This window comes from Calidris pugnax, unplaced genomic scaffold, assembly GCF_001431845.1.
Source record: "Calidris pugnax isolate Ruff unplaced genomic scaffold, ASM143184v1 scaffold49, whole genome shotgun sequence".
NCBI lineage: Eukaryota > Metazoa > Chordata > Aves > Charadriiformes > Scolopacidae > Calidris > Calidris pugnax.
The window spans coordinates 2,864,794-2,883,977 of NW_015090798.1; the positions used below are offsets into that span (position 1 = coordinate 2,864,794).

The following is a 19,184-nucleotide window of genomic DNA, read 5'->3' on the forward strand; positions in this document are numbered from 1 at the left end:
AGAAGTAACAGCATCACTTACCTCAAAACTTACAGATCCGTTGTGATCAGTGTCAAATGCGTTAAACAGAAAATGTGCATAAGTTGTGGAATCTACAATTTAAAACAGTAAAAATAATTAATGGTGAGCACATCTTAATTTAGTTTCTCTCCCTGAAAAAAAATGATACCGAGATATATTTTGATACCAAAATTTGATAGCAAGACTAAATTTTCAATTCAGTTTGGAATTAGGGACAGAAAATCTAAAATTCTAGTCTAGAATATTTTTATTCATTTTCATTACCATTTCTACTAATCACTCACATCTGAATAAATAGCAAAGAGGCCGTGTTATTGCGCTCTGAAACAACCTGTGTTAATGGGAATTAATCAGTTAAATCACTGCGACAGGGGATCTATCTTGTGTGTTAAAGAAGAAGAATATGTTCATTTGTTCCCTTTAAACGAGGGAAGCAGACACTACCATCTGTGCACCTGGCACATCGTTTTTACTCTGAAGACAGGCCTGTTACCCAGGTTGAAGATGCTCTTGTCAGAAAGCTGCAGCTGCACTCGGGTCCTATGCTCAGGTGAGATAAAATCCTGTCCAGAGAAGCAGATTCTAAGGCTGCTTTGCTGTTTAATTCCCAAGAACATCATACGAGAGCCGGGTGCTTAAAAACCTTGGAAAAACTGGCTGTGACCAACTGAAGTGGTCAATAAGACTCTGAGAGATGATCTTAAACAAGTGATCCCTTCACTAATTATTTGTATATTTTCAAACCCACTGACCAGCGCATATCGACTCATTTCAGAAACACAAGACAGCATGAATATAAATCTGTCAAGCCTCTAAGTTTTTTAAAGATCCATCTCTCCATTTCCAGTGAATGCCTTCTGAGAGGCACAGCCTGCTCCAGGAGTAATACACTGCGAAGAGAAGACTTCTCCAGAGTCTGCCCTGTTGATGTGAGGTACAAACTGCTGAGGTTTTGGGAAGTCAGCTTTCCTCAGTGTCTTCTCCCTCCCTCAAAACCACAAATTACTGTAGGCTGAGGTATTGTTTATTTTTAATACTCATTGCTTTGCTCTATTTCTTGTATTTACATTAATTTTAGGTCAATTAACATTAACCTCACACACTTTTAGTGATGGGAGAAGTGTTATGGAATCTGTGCTGAGGTGCCTTTTCTGATTTCTTGGTGCTAAACTATTTTAGTTTTCATATTAATCCTGAGAACATGTATTTGCCACAGCCCAAATTATTGTTTTGAATTAAACTGATAGTCTTGGGTCACTCACCTGAAATGCCACCTTGACTCCAAGAAACCAAATACACCAAAACTCAAAACCTTGTACTTCCCTGATATTAGTAAGTAAAGTTTCTGGTCTTACTCAATATGAGAAAAATCCCTCTGCAGCCTTTAAACCCTGTGTCTGTTTCAGAGAATTAAATACAAACAACCCACTATTGAGACATTTGTTCATTCATCCATGGCTTCAGTCATCAGTGTAATTGCTTAAGCATGGCCTAGCAGATAAATTCCCACTTTAACTGACAAATGTAAATTTGTTGACTTCAGTTTATAGTTAGGATTTTAATAGTCATATTTTCTATAACCTACTGACGCTTCTGTTGTACAACAGAATATACTATCCAAACCATTTTCAGGGAAAAAACATAATAGAGAGATATAGTTATTTTAAACTGAATTTTAAATACCTATTCTCTTGGCATTCATTTCTTAAAAACGTGAAATATTCCTAATTATTTTCTGTAGATTTACAGAAAATGCAAAGGCTAACACAAAGGTTTTTTGCAGTTTGTTGCCCACACATGATACAATATACTACTCTTTGTATGAAGTTATATGAAAGAAAAATCTCCAGTTGAATAATGTTTTATCTCTTGTAACCCCTGCTTAAAAAAAAAATAAAAATAAACCAGAGGTGTTTTTCAGGGATGTTTGTTTGGCAATTCCGGTCTGAACTTTTCCCTTCAAAACCACGTCAGGATGAGGTACGCTAGTCTTTTAATTAGAGCTACTTAATGTGCTTTCTCCCTGTCACAAATCCCTAAATCTTGAGCATTAATCATGTTAGACATAAGCTTAACTTCTTAAATAAAATATGTTTTCTTTTCAGGGATCGGATATAATATCTAGTAGGCTACATTGATATTTTGACAGGTTGAGACAGGAACAGATATTAGATCAGAATTCCTTTGAAATACACCATTAAACGAATTTAAACATCAGAGACAAAAAATGGGAGCAATTATACATCCCAGACTACGCTTTATCAAACCATGAACATAATCTGCTCGGTTCATAACTGAGGAGGAGTGTAATAATTATTCAGTGTCTGGATTCTTATCTACGACCTGCCTATTTCAGGTGATCCACTGCATGGACACAGGGGGCCTATTCATTTGCCTGCTAAAAAGATATAACTGGAGTGCCTCTCCAGCATGGAAAGCTTTTTACAAAGCTACTTCTGTCTTTCAAAATACATCTATTTTACTGCAGATCTGTGTCATCTTATTTGTTACTTTTACTGCAACTCCCTTATCTTCTTTCTACTGCTCCTGTCCCTTGTCCTGGATAGTCTTGAAAGTCTCTTGATGAAGTGATTTGCTGGGTGACATTGGAAAATGACCTTTTGGTGATTGTTTAATTACCCTGAAGCTTAAATTCTTACACAACTTCATTGTGTTTGCTCAGATATGAATTGTTACAATGATACATCATGTTGTATCTGGTTTTGCATCACATAGACAATCGGGGCACGGATCTACATGTACAACATATTTTAACGTGGGGATGATTTTCAAAGGTTTTTTTCACTCTTTAATATTCAGACATACATAAAACCAATCTTTTAAGCACAACTGAAATGTAAAGGCCTCAGCTGCACACTATATTTTGGCAATACATTTGAAAATACCTTGGCTAATGTGAGGAATAAAGAAATGACTTTGGCTCCCACACCTCTCAGAAAATGGCAAAAGTCAACACAGGCACCTACAAACCAGCACAAAACCTACACAAAACATTCCAAGTCACAGGGGATTCAAGGATTCAAGGATTCAATTCAAGGATTACTGATGTGAGCTGTTACTCCAAGGAGCCTCAGCTCTTCTGCTGTTTCCGATAAGTATTTTTCCTGACATTTTGAGGAATACTACATAAGGCTTTCATGTTTGTTTGTGCTGTCTTTACATACTGCTTAGGCTGCACACCATGGCAGGATGGGGAGAGGAAAGGGATAGCTTCTGATGGTCACTTCTCAGTGCTCTTCACTGAGATGGCTGAAATGGCTTTATTGGGAATGACAAAAATGCCATTAATAGTGCACAGCAACACCTGTTACTGGTAAGTGAATTATCCGGATTCAATACTTTTCTACCCTGCTAAAAATCTAATTTTTTACTGTATTTTACTGAAGCTAAAAGAAGCGAGAAGAAAAAGTGTAAATTTCTTTCAGAAAAGTGTGTGTCCCTTGTTGCAGAGTAATGGCATTGTTGAAATTGCAGCGAATAGTTGCGATATTGCCATTGCTATTAAGAAGCCACGAGTTTTAGAGGGAGCCTTCTGCAGGATGGAGGCCTGTCTACAGCATCTTTATTCATTTTAATTACCATTTCTAACAGAAAAAATATTTTTAAAAAGAAATATTAAGTGTAATAAAGGTGTAGTAAATCACATGCAAAGAATTATTTTCACTAGCCAGACTAACTAAAAAATATAAAGTCTGAAACTGCAATTGTTTCCCTTGTTTGAAAGCTCAGATACAGAAATAATCACTAGGCAGGTCAACTTTTTTAGCCTTTTGTTCTTCCCTACTGAGTGTGACTACTTGTTACAGATTTCAGTGATGGTAATCCACACTGAATGCTGCTCTTTACCATGTAGGTCTTTATTCAAAGCAAAACTTAATTGGGAGATGTTTTGTTCCTACCAATTAAATGTGTGTTTTTTTAAAATACAAGTGAAAAGAAAGAGGTAGGAACAGTCCCAGGGAAACATGCAAATCTCAAGAGCTGTAGGAGAAGATGAAGAGGCAGGATTGAAGAGCTATTGGAGAATATGAACAGAGAGGACTGAATAGTAAAAGCAAGAGGCAGAAAAGAGAGGAAAACAAAACTAAAAGAAAATCTAAGCTTCAAGGAAAAAATCTATTATATATTTTTTGTGTTACCTTCACTGCACCAAAAGATAATGAAGATAAACAAATTAATGAAACCCCTGGAAATTACTTTATTAAAAGTAAGGGTAGCAAAAAAGCCCTTGTTTAAGTAGAGAAACCCCATAGAAGTCAAGGGTGTTCTGCTATTGATATTAGAGGGTACCCCGAGTACCTCCTACAGTTTTCATTCCTACTGTGAAAGGTTTTGTGGACTAGAAGGGGATGGAGAAAACTATGTAGAAAGTTTGAAAGGAAACTTTCAAACTACTTAGACAAATGGGTTTTCAGAACTACCCATACACATGTGGTAACATCATAACAGGATACTGACTTCTTGTAGATATCATTGCATTTCATTCAGGAATATATACTTTATTATAATCAAATAAGTACCCCGTGACTTCAAACAGAGCTTGAGAGACAGCAATCTTTTTAATTTGAACAAAACAAGCTTTTTTGTCAGACTTATACACTAACAAACATAACTCTTTGTATATTGTAGTACTAATTACGTTTGCCAAGTACTCACCTCCCTGTGGAAAGAACTGAGAGTAAATCTCTTTGAAGGTTTCTTCATTGACAACACCACTGGGACATTCCTGAAAAAAGTGAAAGACAAGAAAATGAAGAGCATCTAATCTGGTTGAGTCAAATCATGTGTTCGTGAGACCACACAGAACATGTATGTGATTCTGAGTTTAACATGTCTGATTTTGCACTTTCAACCAAATATTAATGGATTAAATGTGTATCACTTTGAAGTATCTTCCTAAAGAGTTTCCATGGCACAAAAATTTCTTCTGTGCCATATATCTAAACTTCAATCTTGGGACCAGAGTGACAGACGTGAGCACTAACCACTCTGCTGCAGCGCATGGAGCTATCGGTGTCACTGTGGGCCATGGGTGGTCGCTACCACGGCCACTAGCAGCACTTGACCAAGCAGGAATGTGAACTGCATTTACACTGGTGAGGCCCCACCTCGAATACTGTGTTCAGTTTTGGGTCCCTTGCTACGAGAAAGACACTCTGGAGCGAGTCCAGAGAAGGGCAATGAAGCTGGTGAGGGGTCTGGAGAACAAGTCTTATGAGGAGTGGTTGAGGGACCTGGGATCATTCAGCCTGGAGAAAAGGAGGCTGAGGAAAGACCTTATTGGTCTCTGCAACTACCTGAAAGGAGGCTCTAGCAAGGTGGGTGTCGGTCTGTTGTCCCAAGTAACAAGTGATTGAACGAGAGGAAATGGCCTCAAGTTGCACCAGGGGAGGTTTAGAATTGGTATTAGGAAAAATGTCTTCTCAGAAAGGGTTATCAAACATTGGAACAGGCTGCCCAGGGAAGTGGGGGAATTGCCATCCCTGGAAGTATTTAAAAGACAGGTAGACATGGTAGCTAGAAACATGGTTAAGTGGTGGTTTTGGCAGTGTTAGGTTAATGGTTGGACTTGATGAACTTAAAGGTCCCTACCAACCAAAACAATTCTATGATTCTACAATTCTATGATTAATGATACAACATGCAATCATATTCTACCTGAAAAACTATATTCCATTAACTCAAAAGATCCTGCCACAGATGATCTTATTCAAACCTTGCAGATCCTTCTGTGGCTTTACACCTTGTTCATAAACTGAAATATGCAAGAAAGAAAAAGCAGAAAGTGTCAGAGAAGGGAGAATATAGAGAATACAAAAGGAAATTAAGGAGAAGAAAAAAGAGGATTAGAGCAGTGACTTTACAAAAATGGAGAGAGGTAGGAAAAGTAGGAGCACTGTATTGCTTATTAAGTCACACACAGAAATCAAAGACCAGACAGGTGACTTCTAGCCCTGAATTTGCCAGACTGAGCAGCTGGCTTTGGGCAATGCACTTAATTTCTTTTTGCCTTAATTCCTTCTTTAACACAAAGGGTGAAAAAAGCCTGGCAAGCTCTTGAAATAAAGGTAAGACAGACAAGACAAATACATTTATTTTTGTCCACTGCTATGCTATTTGGACTGATGGGTCAAACCTAAGTGCTCCTAGTCCTAAACTGGAGAAAGGAAATAGCTTTAAATGAAGATAAAGAACAGTGTAACATCTTTTACCAGTGTAATAACAGCTTTTCCTGTGAGAGCAAATGATATATCTATTAGATCAAATAAAGAACACTGAGATATAGTCTTAGCTTTTGCTAAGAAACAAATACTATAATCTTGCTAATTGAGAGATGAATGCACCACCTGAAAAATGCACGTCAGATCTGGTGTTCTAGGATTATTTTTATATCACTTATCCTCAACCCAAAGCAGCTCTTCACCATGACTAAGCACGTGCAAATACACAGCAGGAAACAATTCTGTTTGATGAGAACAGATAGACAAAGAGCGGGCACAGAGACAGAAGTACAAAATAATTTGTTCCCGGTCGCAGAGGCTGTCACTGATGGAGGCAGAATCAGAGCACAAGTCTCTGTCAGGCCAGATCTAGACTGACTGCTGGGCCATGCTGCTTTTCCAACCAAAGCCTTGGGGAACGGGGGGAACAGTGTAATGCATCTAGCATCCCTACCCTTCGTCAGGTTAGGAGCAATCTGTAAATGGAGGTCTCATCTCCCTGCCTGTCATGTCTTTGGGAGTAAGGGCATTCTAAAACGTCTCTGCTTTACAAGCTCTTGACTGTAGTCAGACAGTCTAGTGTCTCTGTGGTGCCCAGCAGGTTTGCTACACTGTTTGTCTTTAAATGTGAGGCCTTTTGGAGTTGTATAAGTACATGCAAAAGAGCAACATTTTCACTTGTATTATACTTTGCTTTACAGCAAAGGAAACATCAATGAAGTGTTCAGATGCTCATTGGTAATAACAATATAGTTATTCAGTGTAGAAAATATAACAAAGGTATTTCACAAGTTCCTCTTCCAAGAATACATTGATATATACTCTACATTATTCCCAGACCTGCTCAAGGAAGAATAATGCAACCTTCTCCCGGAGGCGAGTGGGAGCATGAAACGACAATGCGGTATTTTAGAATTTAGAAAAAGAAGCCATGGTTTCTTTCTGTTCTGCGCATAGCTTCTTTTCAGTCAAAAAGCTAGGCACATTTTCAGCAACCTAAAAAGAAAAGCTGTATATCTGAATTTGTACAACTCAGATTTTGCTTTTCTTTTATTTTTCTTTCTTTTTTTTTTTTTTTTAAGAAGCTTAATAAATAAGGAATGACAAAATGTGCATTTATGTTTGTGTAACCCTAAGGTTTATTAACATGTAAAGCAATCTTTCTACCTTTTCCTTGGATGAGAAAAATATATGCTAATTTGGCAAAGAGTCCTCTCCCCTTTGTTACAGGAAATGCCAGCGACGCCAACTATGTCAGTCTTTAGTCTGAAGCTGTGAAGAATAAGAATCCCATTTCCTGACTGCATTTAAATGTTATGACATTAGAGGAGAATCAAAGTTACCCTGGAAAAACTTGTCTACTTTATTCTTTTTGAGTTCAAAATAAGTTAGCAGCCTGCTTTTAGAAAAATACATGATCTACATACCTTACTTAAAGGTAGTACTTTTTTCTGTCACCTAACTCCAGTTTCACCATACTGTTTGAAAGAAACATTGCTTGAAAAGGTAACCTGCTTTCACAGAATTGCATATTAGTAGAGCCAGGAATGACCTCTTGAGTCTGTCTTGGCTGACTCTGCGTTTTCCTCTGCTCTTCACCAGAGCATTGTCAGGAACACCTTACCTTTTCCATCCTTGGAGATCTTTAGTCGTGGTATCGTAAGGACATTCACTAAAAATCTGTGATGCTGGCCAATTAATCTCCTCAGAAATATGAAGTTGAAACTTTTCTCTCTTTAGTTTGGATCTTTCCTCTGAGACTGTGAACAAGACTGTGAACATTTTGTTCTTAAATAATTTTAATCTAAATATATATGTAGCCAACATCATTTACCTCCAAGCCTGTTCTTTTCTTCACTCTTAAATCTGTTTTTATTGTGTTTATCAGGAGATTTCTCTAGTTCAGTGAAAGAGATTTAATATTGTAATTGTTAAGTATGTCTCATGGCTTTATATCAATTTATTGTTGACTTCTTCCTTTGTACTAAATGTAATTAAAAAAAATATCTTTCTAACCTTTCATTAAACCCTTATAAAAGAAAGAAAAAGAATAAAATAGTTTGAAAGAAAAATGTGAGGTTTATTAAAAACAACTTCCTATATTCTTTTTTCCTCCAGATGTATATAATTTGTTTTGTTACAGAAAATTTATTTGATAGTCTTTTATAATTGAATTAATGATGTATTATATTTTCCTTTTGAAGAATAAAAAGGAGGAAAAGTTCATCTTGAGCTGTTTTTCCTGAGTCCAGCCCTCTCTCCTTTAAAGAAAAAATAAGATAAACCGACAGAAAGAAGAGACAGAGAATAATAAATATCATTCTGCCTTTTGATGATCTCTCTTGCCTGCAGTTTTACTGCTGGGAAATTACACCTCCAGTACATGGTCTTATGAACCACTCCAAAACCTGTAAATTATTTACAAGCTTCGTGCTGTCTAAGCTGTCTTTTTTTCAGTATTTCTAAGGATACTGCAATAGGTGGATTCTTCTTTACTTCCTAATCAACAACCTTTTCAGACAAGAGGCAAACCCAAAAAGACACACAAAAAAAGAAGAAATAGTGAAATGTAGGAAAGAGAATGAAGGAGAAATAATGCAAATCTCAGGCTTTTGTGTAAATAATACACAATTTTGTATGATGGATTAAGCTGTAGTAGGAGCTTTGGCAATTTTAAATATATTTTAATTATGAGCTTTTGCATGACAGGTTCTTCATCCCATACTTTATCTGCTGTCAGCATTTGTTCTGCTTCATTTTAGATATATGTTCATGTCCATTGACTTAATTATCTCTGACTGACAATATATTTATCTTTTTCCGTGTATTTCTACTCTGACTGAAAGTGCAAATTTTCCATAAACACAAAACTTAATGGAAGAACACATACACAATTTTGAAATAGAATGCATATACTTTAAAGCTAATTCTATCAAAAATCCCACAACCTAAATCAACAGTGGGTTCCCCTAGCCCAGTCCAGTTCCTAATTTTTCATTTGAGTAAAATGGGGCTTTGATCTAAACAGCATGAGAATTTAACAAATCGCCTTGATTTAATAACATAATCTAGGCCAAACTGATAATGAAATCTGAGCCAACAGACACCTCATGAAGCTCAAAAAGAATTGTAATGTTCTGTGTCTGTGAACAAATCGTCCCTTGCCCCGGCACCAGCTGTGAAGTGAGTGGCTGAATGGCAGTGCTACTGACAAGGACGAGGGGTTCCAGTGGATGTCAAGCTGAGTATGAGCCAACAATGAATTCCTACAGAAAATAAGATAAACCACCTACTGAGCCAAGTAGTGCTCGGGACAGAAGAGTGTGGGTTAAAGACTTAAGAAAATAGTTTCTGAAGCTTACAATGCTTTCAGTCGTTAATACTTGTAAGGTTTACGACAATTAACTTTTAATTGTATGCACTCCCTGCTTCCAAAGCTGCATACCTAAGGTTGATTGAAATTTGCTATTTCTAATGTTCGTTCTGATGCATGTAATTGAAACATAGGCCTTCTTGTGAGTTTCATATTTGCAGAAAACCGAGCCAAATGATAATTATACAATTCACATGGGTTGCAATGCCAAATTAACGTCTCCCACTAAGAAACACAATTAGTGTTTTTGGACTAAAAGTCTAGTTTTATTCAGAAAAAAACCCCATGTATTTGATGTTTAATCAGTGCACACTAATGTGCATTTAGCCTATATTTGCCTCCCATGGCAAGACATCAGTGGCTATGTAGTAAAATTACTTAGCAAATTTACCAGCAAATGATTAGTCAATGTTTTATCAGTAAGAAGGATGGGTTTTTTTATTGTGGCTAAGCTAATGTATCAAATCAGCAAAGTTTATACCTGAAATGTACAGTATTTTTTCTAGGCTTATAGAAAATTTAACCCCAAGAGAACTCAAATGATGTGAAAATTCATTCACTACAGTATTTAAGCACGATATAAACGACCTGGAACAAGCCCAGTGATACTCAGTTCACAAATCAGTTCACAAATCACTCCTGTCTTGAGCCTCTTCCAAAATAAAATGTGTCAAAAGTAGTACATGTAAGAAACTAAGGTATAAATAGTCTCTCCAAGGATGGAATAGGTAGGGACTTCGGTGAAACGGGTCTAACATGATCTCACTATAGAAAGAAATTTAAAAAAAACAGATAAATCTCACTCTGAAAGCACCCCTTCATACCGTGAAACAAGGCTGACACATCAATATCAACACAACATCCACCCTGAAGGCCTCTGTCAGAATGGTGTTGATCAAGGTCCTGCAGTTGCTGAGCCAAGCAGGTATTTGTCGTACAGGTACAAGGCTAGATCCAAACAGAACCAGCCTTATAAATCTTACCAGCTGCCACTTTCAAAACCTAAATCTACATTTCCATCCCTCAAGAACTTCTGTGTTTCACTAATTCGTGCCAGATAACAGTGTTCTGGCTTCCCAGAGTTGCTGTTGGGGTAATGGCTCTGTAGCCATAAGCTGATTAGAACCAGGAGGGTAAGTAGTTACAAAAGCAGAAAAAGGGAGGGTGGGAGGATCAAAGACAAACAGATAAGCTCATTCAAACAAGCAGCATCACATGAAAAAATTGTTTGGGTTTGTTGAAATGAAGAATGTGATTCTAAGTGCAGTTATGATCAAGTTGCTGGGTCATTAAAATGGCAGATATCTCGTGTTTAGATGGGATAATTTGCTGAGAAGGGGTAGCAAATTTACACTTCTCAAAGTTGACACTGCATAAATAAACCACCCCAAACCAGAAAGTGGCTTAAAAGCCAAAGAGCGAGGATGGCATGGAGGTGGAAACTTCAGTGTCAAGGTTTCTGAGGTGTTTAATTTTCCTTCCTACAGCTTCAAATTGGCAACAGCTTGTTTCAAATGACTCCTTTGAGTGCCTGCTGTTTAATGAAAAGTCCCAGTTTCATACAACACAGGGAAACCCATCTCTCTTTCCCCGATTTGTCAACCCATTGGAGCTCCTCTGGAGCTGCTCGGTTCTGCTGAAGGATGGATCTTACTCCCAGTCAATTCTGCACCTACTTCCCTCGACTCCACAGGGAGAGCTTCCCCCAGTGCCCTGGGCCTCTTCTCAGTTCCTCTGGCTGCCACCTTGCTCCTGCCTCTCTTTTTTTCCTTTATCCCTGAAATAGGGCATCAAGCCCTGTTTCACATGGTCTCTGTTTCACATGGTCTCCGTTTCCCAGTCCTTAGAAGAAGAGGTCTATCAACCCCTACTAGGAATCTCCACATCTCAAAATCTTTTTCAGATCCGATCTTTCCCTCCACTTCAGAAGTTCCTTCACAGATAATGTTTAACCAGGCTACCACCAAATAGTACCAAATTTGTCAGGCTTAATAGTCTAAGATCAAACAAAGGTGGTATCAAAAAGCAAATTTCCAGCCAGACAGATCCAAAATCCCAGCTCATTTTTAAGAGCTGGCACATTCTGTGAAAAGCATGAAAGAATATCTTTCCTAATATTCTTCTTCATTCTCCCTTCGTGTCAAATCTTGCCTTGTGCTGTTTCTGTAGCATAAGTTAGAGAAAGGATGCAGAGAGAGAAGCCTTCTCTGGAAAGAAAGCGGGTGCAATTCAGGATTGCCAGCGTGAGGGAGTTTAAGTGATACCATCACCTTACAGTGATACGGTGAGTTCTCACCACAAACAGGAAAAACCCAGCGTGCTCTCAGCCACTGCATGGCTTGTGGGCCACCAGAAAGGGCTGATCTCAGTTTGGCAAGCAGAAGCAATATTGAAAAATTACTTGTTTGGACATTAAGCCAAATTATGCAAAAATGAGATGATAAGTAGGTGTGTGTGCTGTTGATGAAAATAAGTTTTAGTTTGACTATGTCTTTTATTGAATTGCAAATAATTAATGGTAGTGGATAATGTCATGATGTGGACCTGCACAAGCAAAATGTGAGTTAGGAGAAGTCTATAGACTAAATTTATCTAAAAATCCCATAGCCTGCAGACACAGGAAGAAGAGTATTCAATGGCTGCTGCACGTTATTCCTCTGGGGCCAATGCAGGAATTGGCTTTTTACAGTTTTACTATGCCTTATGTCTTTGAAATTTAGCTAATATCCAGCTGACACGGTGTAAAACAATTTAGTCATGTCTGCAGACCACTGAATGTACTTCAAGCAGAGTAGAAAACAAAACCACGAGCTAATACATTTCTAGACTAAACTTGTTTATATTTCATTTATACTTAATAAAAGTGTTTATACTTTCTAAGCGTGCTGCTCCTGGTGGGATGCTGGATTTTGTTAGGTTATGTGCTAAAAGCTTGTCTGCACACCCACAGAGGAGCATAAAGAGACAACGGCAGGTCAGGGACCCCAACTAATGCCCTGCCCTGGCTGCTCCCAGGACATCCCAGGAAACATCAGCCTGTCAAATGCCCAGCTCTTCATGCCCAGAGGAGCACAGGGGCACAACCCAAATTAAAAATGGAGCGGATGGGACACACTGTCCTGGCCCAGGACTGTCCCAGCAGAGCCTCAGCCCCAGTGTCTGGGCATCAAGATGAGTCAACACTTGGACTGAAGGAGGTTTTACATTAATTCAGTATTATATTGATTTTACTTGGGAATATCTTTAGTACTAAATATATCTTTACCAAATATCAATAGGGCTAAGTTTAAGTTTTGACTGACCTTAAAACTGCATACTGATGATAAGTAAGTTTGTAACTTATTGTAATCTAAACAAACACATTTGTAATTTTGTAATGCATTTCTCTGTAGTAAACACAAATCTCTCTTGTCCTGGATATATTCATCATCAAATAAGTTTCATTGCCTATTTATTTTGAATTGATTGCTACTGTGTTTAACTTTATGTCCTGAAATAAGTCTTAGAACACAAGGTTTATTTTTTATACTGATATTTTCTGTAAAAAAGCAAAACACATGTAAGAAGTGATCTTCATGAAAAGAAGCTGGGTTGCATGGCTAGAACTCAGATCACATTATTGGCCAATCTAGGAGAGACACCAAGAGCAGTTAAAAAAACCTGCAGCAGCTAATGAAAGTGGAATTATTTTAGTGGGACTTCAAAGTAGACGATACAAACAAAATGAGGTTTCTAGGGGAAAGAAGGTTTTGATGTTATTAAAGGAAAAGCAAATGCAGTCTGGAAAATATCTTAAAAGATATGCTTAAAAGAGATGTGATGCACTAGCCTATGAAGCAGCCTCAAAAAACTAATTCAGAGAAATCGTCTCTCTTGAAATATTTGAAATGTGGCTGAACAAAGCACTAGAAATTAAGACTGGGAAAACTAACCTGGGAATAGTTAGATAGTTCAAAAGATCTTTCTCTTTTCTCATTAATACAGATTAAAAAAAAACCCAGACAAATATATTTATGATCCTTTTCTTTTTTCCTTTGCTCTAAATACTTCTAGAAGAAGCAATAACAGAAGAAGATATGAGGAGAGGAGAGCAGCTGTTATCCTGACGTAGTTAGATCCCCCTGCCAAGAGAGCAATGAATTCAGTGAGATTGAACTATAAGCAAAGTATTGTCCATTAGGTGTTGGTAAAATTTTCAGGAGATATTTCTCCTATGGACTGAAAGGAAAAAACTCATGTCTTTGTAATCTATTATAGACAGTCATTTATCTGAACAGTTTCTTTGAACTTGCATCTTCTGGCCTACTGTATTGTCAGTATTTGGGCTCCTGCTTTTTAACACCTCTTTTTGAAACAAGATGAATGACAGAAACACTTAATTTCCTTTGTATAGATTTATCGTTCAACACCTCAACACATCAAATGGGAGCTTTAAGGAAGTTTTTAGGAAATCAGTGCATGTATGAGATAATTGCAATGAGTACAGAAGAGATATCTATCTGCCTTGGCTCTTTTGATCAGGCAATTATATTATTCCCTCACCTCTGTGTTCCTTTTGAGCTTTGCTGTTTGCCTACTATAAAAGCCAGTTTATCAAAGGACTGGGAGGATGATTGGCAGGAAAGTGTCTCAAACTACTCACAAAGGATGCCAATTGGGTTTATTCTATCTTTAGACCTATCATTTTTGGGGTCTGGCCAGGCCGGTGATACAATGGAACAAGTCCAGATCTTGCCTGCCTTTCTTCTGAAAAGCTGTTGAAGGAGCTGCTGTTAAATTACCAAGAAATGTGCAGAGATGGGAAGACCATAGAATCATAGAATTGTCTAGGTTGGAACCTAGACCTTTTGAGATCCTCTAGTGGAACCCTCAAGCTAACTCTGATAAAAGCCATCACTAAACCATGTCTCTAAGCACTATGTCTACCCATCTTTTCAATATCTCCAGGGATGGTGCCTCAACCGCTTCCCTGGGCAGCCCATTCCAATGTTTAATAACACCTTCAGTGCAAAAAATTTTCATAATATCCAATCTGAATGAGCAGAGGCAGGCTGCAGTGGAAGAGATGGGTAAAAGGAAGTTTTGAACACTGTGTGTGCATTGGAGGCTTGGTCATCAGTCGTGGCAACCAAACAGGCTCAAAGGAAAAGTGTTTGCTCTGGGGGTGATCTGTGCAGACAAAACCATGGAAATGAGACTTACGGGGAAATCCACATCATAACATCTCAGATTAAACACATAAAACACACTCAGTAAAAAATAAGAACATGCCATTTCTTTCCTTCTACTAGACAGGGGAGCCCCCTCCAGTTTTACATCCTTTTATGAAGGTTTAGTGGTTGGGTTACCAGCTGCTCTAGCCAACAAATACAGCTGCCGCCTCCTTCATACTCCTTGCCCAATAATAGAACACCAGTTAATTTTCTCAGAGTGAGAAGATAATTCCTCAGACAACTCAGAAACATGAATTTTTTACTCAAATCAATATTCATGTTCCCTTAAATAATTGAAATCTTTTGCTAACTTTCCTAACATTTTCAAATTATTTTCTGTATTTATTTAAATCAATGAATTATTAATACAGTAGTGATAAACAAAGAATTTCCAAGCTAATGTAGATCTGGGTATACCAAAGAAACCAGAAATTAACTCAATCAGGAATTTTTACCTGTTTGAGCATAATTCATAGTCCATAATTATGCTATGTCTATTTAAAGTACAACACATACAAAGTATAGGACAAAGTGTACTTAAAATACAGTCATAGCTGAAAGAATTTAATATCATTTCTGTTCTAAAAAAGCTTCCTGGAGTAAAATGAAGATTAATTAGTACATTAGTGAAGCCTTTCCTACTTTGTAGGAGAGCTGAGAGTCCCAGTACATTAATAAGTGTAAGACACAGGAAGGTACTCAGAAAGTAGAAATTTTGAAAGTCCAAAATACAAGATAGTGTGGGGTTTTTTTAAATTTTTATTTATTACAGTGCTTGAAATTACTCTTATGAAAAATTTAATTCTAAGTCCTGCATTAATATTCATCTCATCTGTGGGATACTATACTCACTATGTACAACAATATACATTATATATATATGAATGAGCATGTTTATCTCTAGCTTGATGGATTTTCACTCATTTTCTCTTATGAATTATCTGTGTTCAATTCACCACTGGTGTTTTTAATTTCAATTATCACTTCTACTTTTTGTGTTATCAGGAAAGGGACAGTTATTAATTTAAATTCCTGTCTATTGAACCTGAATTAGTTCTTGCAGTTTTTTTCCAATTAGGTTTTTCATATTAGTTTTCTCAGGACTGAGCTATAAGAAAAAGTGTTCACAGCAGCTTTTCTTTAGTGAAATAGTTCTTGCTTTACATTTTTAAAAATAACTTCTGTGCAATCGTATAGAAAGATGCTGTAGTCAAACAGTGATGAATGATGAAATACATTGACCAAAGTTATACGTGGGATCAGACTTATTTGTTGTTTTCAAGACAGCTAAAACCAGCTAGTATTGATTTCAGTTATTGCAGAATTAAGCTTTATATATCAGAATATAAAATAACATACTCTAGTCTTGTATATTTTTATATACTTGTGAGCCTTGGGAGCTAATAATGTAGGTGAAGAAATATTTTCTCTATTGTTTGTAGAAGCTGTATGGGATGAAAGAAATAGGGAGTAATACAAAAGGAAGGTGTTTTTCTCTGAAATGGTTAGGGCTGTTTATCTCAGATAGCCTTTTGTCCCAGTCCTTACTCTGAAGCCTTCCTATGAATTTGCCAATTTATGGCTACAGGTGTAAAGCACAAGCAGTTTTTAACAGAGGACCTAGAACACAGGAGGCATCCCTAAATGGAGTGCCCTGATTACTGGGTCTAAAGGGACATCCTTCTTTTCAATCTTTCCTCCCTGATCTAAAGTACAGTAGAATTACTTCAGCTAGAGGTTCACAGGAGCAACACCTCGGGTTGCTGCATTATTGTTTCTGTCACAGAAGGTGTACACTTTTTTTACAGCTCAGTGGCAGCAGTCTACACTTCTAGGACTGTTGTGGAAGTCAGTATATCTGATAGCATCAGTCTCCATTGACATCCATTGGTGAAATACACGTAAGAACTCCTTTCAAGCCTTGTCTGCTCAGGTAAAACACAAAACTTCTTGCTTCTATTTAGCTACCCGTGGAAGAGTTGTGATAATTCCTCCCATTGGCACAGCAAAGATGTACAAGATTTTGAGCCTCCCATTGAAAGACGCTCTAATGAACAAAAAGCCTCATCTCACCCCCTACTTACAGCGGCATTTTCAGAGGAAAACAAGCAGAAATAAAGGAACTGGCTCACATCCAGCATGTGTGGCTTCACACAGTAAATAACAATCAACACTTTGGCTGCTTCCACGATGGGGCGGGCGAGGTGCCAGCAATGCTTTTAATGAGCGCCGCTCTTTGTTTAGCAATGCCCACTAACCAGTGTAATTTTTAGTTTCCTATTATTAGCACTGCCAGTAAAACAACAGTAAACAACATGACAAAGGATTTGAACTTAAAAGCTCGGGCCAAACCTCGACACTTCATGGATGAGTCCCCTGGCATCTGAAAGGAGCTTACCGTTTCTGCCCTTGCCTGTCACTATATGAGGGCATTTTACCAACCTGCCTTCACAAATAGGCAGGAGTCATAATTAAATTAAATGTAGCAGAACCCATGCTTCAAATACTGATTGGTGCAGTTTGCTGTAAACACTCTGGCAAAGAGAAGGTACTCAGCCTCTTGGGAGAAGCTGTATTTAGGCAAGCACTGCTTCTGGGGCTTGCCTTTCACACGTTCTCATGTGCAGGACACATTTGATCAAGTCCCTTCAAATTGGCTGAAATCCCAGGGGAGAGGAGGAGGAATAGCTCCTTGCTGGCAAGTGCTGGGTGCTCCAGTGCACTTCCTTAGACACACTGAAGTGATTCACTTGAGCAGAATGAAGGACATCACCCATCCCTAACAGCAATATTTCAGTATAGGTCAATGCCCTACTTTAAAACCACAGACTCCTTTGTCCCTAACAGCAATGCCCTACTTTAAAACCACAGACTCCTTTCTTTTGTTTTTCTTACACAATGTAGTTAGAATTTAGAAGCTCAGTGGGTTCTTTGGTTTTTCCCTAGAAGCTCCTTGTGCCCTTAAAGAGTGGATGATTCACAGAGGAGGTAACTGTACTAACAACCTTCTGCTAAAGGTTAGAAGACTGGCACCATCATGATTACCAATATTTTATAGCCATACCCGAAAATGAAAAAGCCTGACTTTAGCATAAGGTATTTCTGAAACAACCTCAGTTTGTCAGGGGTGAAAAGAAAGAGCTATATTCTGTCTAAAATGCTGATCTGATTTTTTTTAATGTGTTTTTCAGTCAACTGGATGTTGATACTAAGTATTGACACCAACTCAAATATTCATTTTAATCATGAAGTAAGAACACTGTGAGTTTTGCATTGCTGGGACACGTGTCTGCATGAAAGACACTCAGCCTGAAAGCATATCCTGACTCATGTTATTTCAGTACTTTTCGGAGTGGTGGTTCTTTGTTTCCTTCAAAGACATGCAAAGGTAATGGCAGACAGATCAATATTTGGTTAGTGGTAACTAGGACAAAAAGCACCAAGGATTTTCAGCTCCTATAGAATGCTGTCAGCTCACAGAAATGGTGAAGAGCATGAAAGTCAACAGGGAGCAGGTTAGAAACTTGAAATCAAACACTGTAGTCATTATTTATATTTTATATAGTAATACATTCTTCCTCTAACAGAGGTTTCTGCTTTCTCAACTACTAACACCACTTTCTCTCAGGAGGAGGGCCCCAACACTGCAAACATAAGAACAAAAGTGCTTACCTGCATAAATATTTATAAAACTGAGCCTGATGTTAGCACAAATAGGACCTGATTCACTAAATACAGTGGTGAAAATCAGAAGCAATTTAGTCAATGATATGTACAAAGCTGCTGTGAGAGAGAGATGCTGTCCCTGGGAAGAAGAGCTTCTTCCATGTTCACACAGTGAGGGCAATGTCCCTCATTCTGGAGGCCCTCTGGCATTCAATGTCTGCCACATCTCCCCTCTCCATGTACCAAAACCCCACTGTCACACCTGCGCTCGTCCATCCTGCCAGCACACCACTCCAGCATCTCCTTTATTCTCTTGCCCAATGGGGTCCCCAGATCATGGATCCATGATATGGAGAAGATACTTGACCACTAAATCTATGCTGTTTATGGTGATCATGGAAGGGCCACAGTGGGCTTCATAGCAATGCTTTGGGCCATAAATCTAAATGCCTTTGAGAAGAAGGACTGAACAGTTCCATAAGCCAGTGGAAGATGTACCATTGCTACTTAAAAATGAGATACTCTTGCTATAATTCATTAAAAGACATGAGAAAAGCATCAGAATTGAATTTGAAGATTAGTCCGGAATATGAACTGATAACTTTTTTTTAGCACGGCAAAAAGTCTAAATAAGTTACATAAATCTCCTTCAGACTGTTCTGAAGTGTT

The 19,184-nt window shown here is 37.9% G+C and overlaps 2 protein-coding genes across 10 annotated transcripts in view; one reads left to right on the top strand and one right to left on the bottom strand.

Moving 5' to 3' along the window:
• The window catches only part of PACRGL (PARK2 co-regulated like), a 36,520-nt gene extending 31,714 nt beyond the window's left edge, over nt 1-4,806 (top strand). Inside the window, exons 9-11 of the mRNA XM_014937080.1 lie at nt 869-1,038; nt 3,214-3,355; nt 4,672-4,806. The gene's annotated coding sequence lies outside the window, so the exon portion shown is untranslated. The remainder of the gene's footprint in view (nt 1-868; nt 1,039-3,213; nt 3,356-4,671) is intronic.
• The window catches only part of KCNIP4 (Kv channel interacting protein 4), a 491,412-nt gene that overhangs the window by 17,585 nt on the left and 454,643 nt on the right, over nt 1-19,184 (bottom strand). For all 9 annotated transcript variants that reach the window (XM_014937070.1, XM_014937076.1, XM_014937072.1 and 6 more), the window contains 2 exons: nt 4,699-4,768; nt 22-92 (listed from right to left, as the gene is read on the bottom strand). In XM_014937070.1, the coding sequence (XP_014792556.1) occupies nt 22-92; nt 4,699-4,768 (141 nt within the window). The remainder of the gene's footprint in view (nt 1-21; nt 93-4,698; nt 4,769-19,184) is intronic.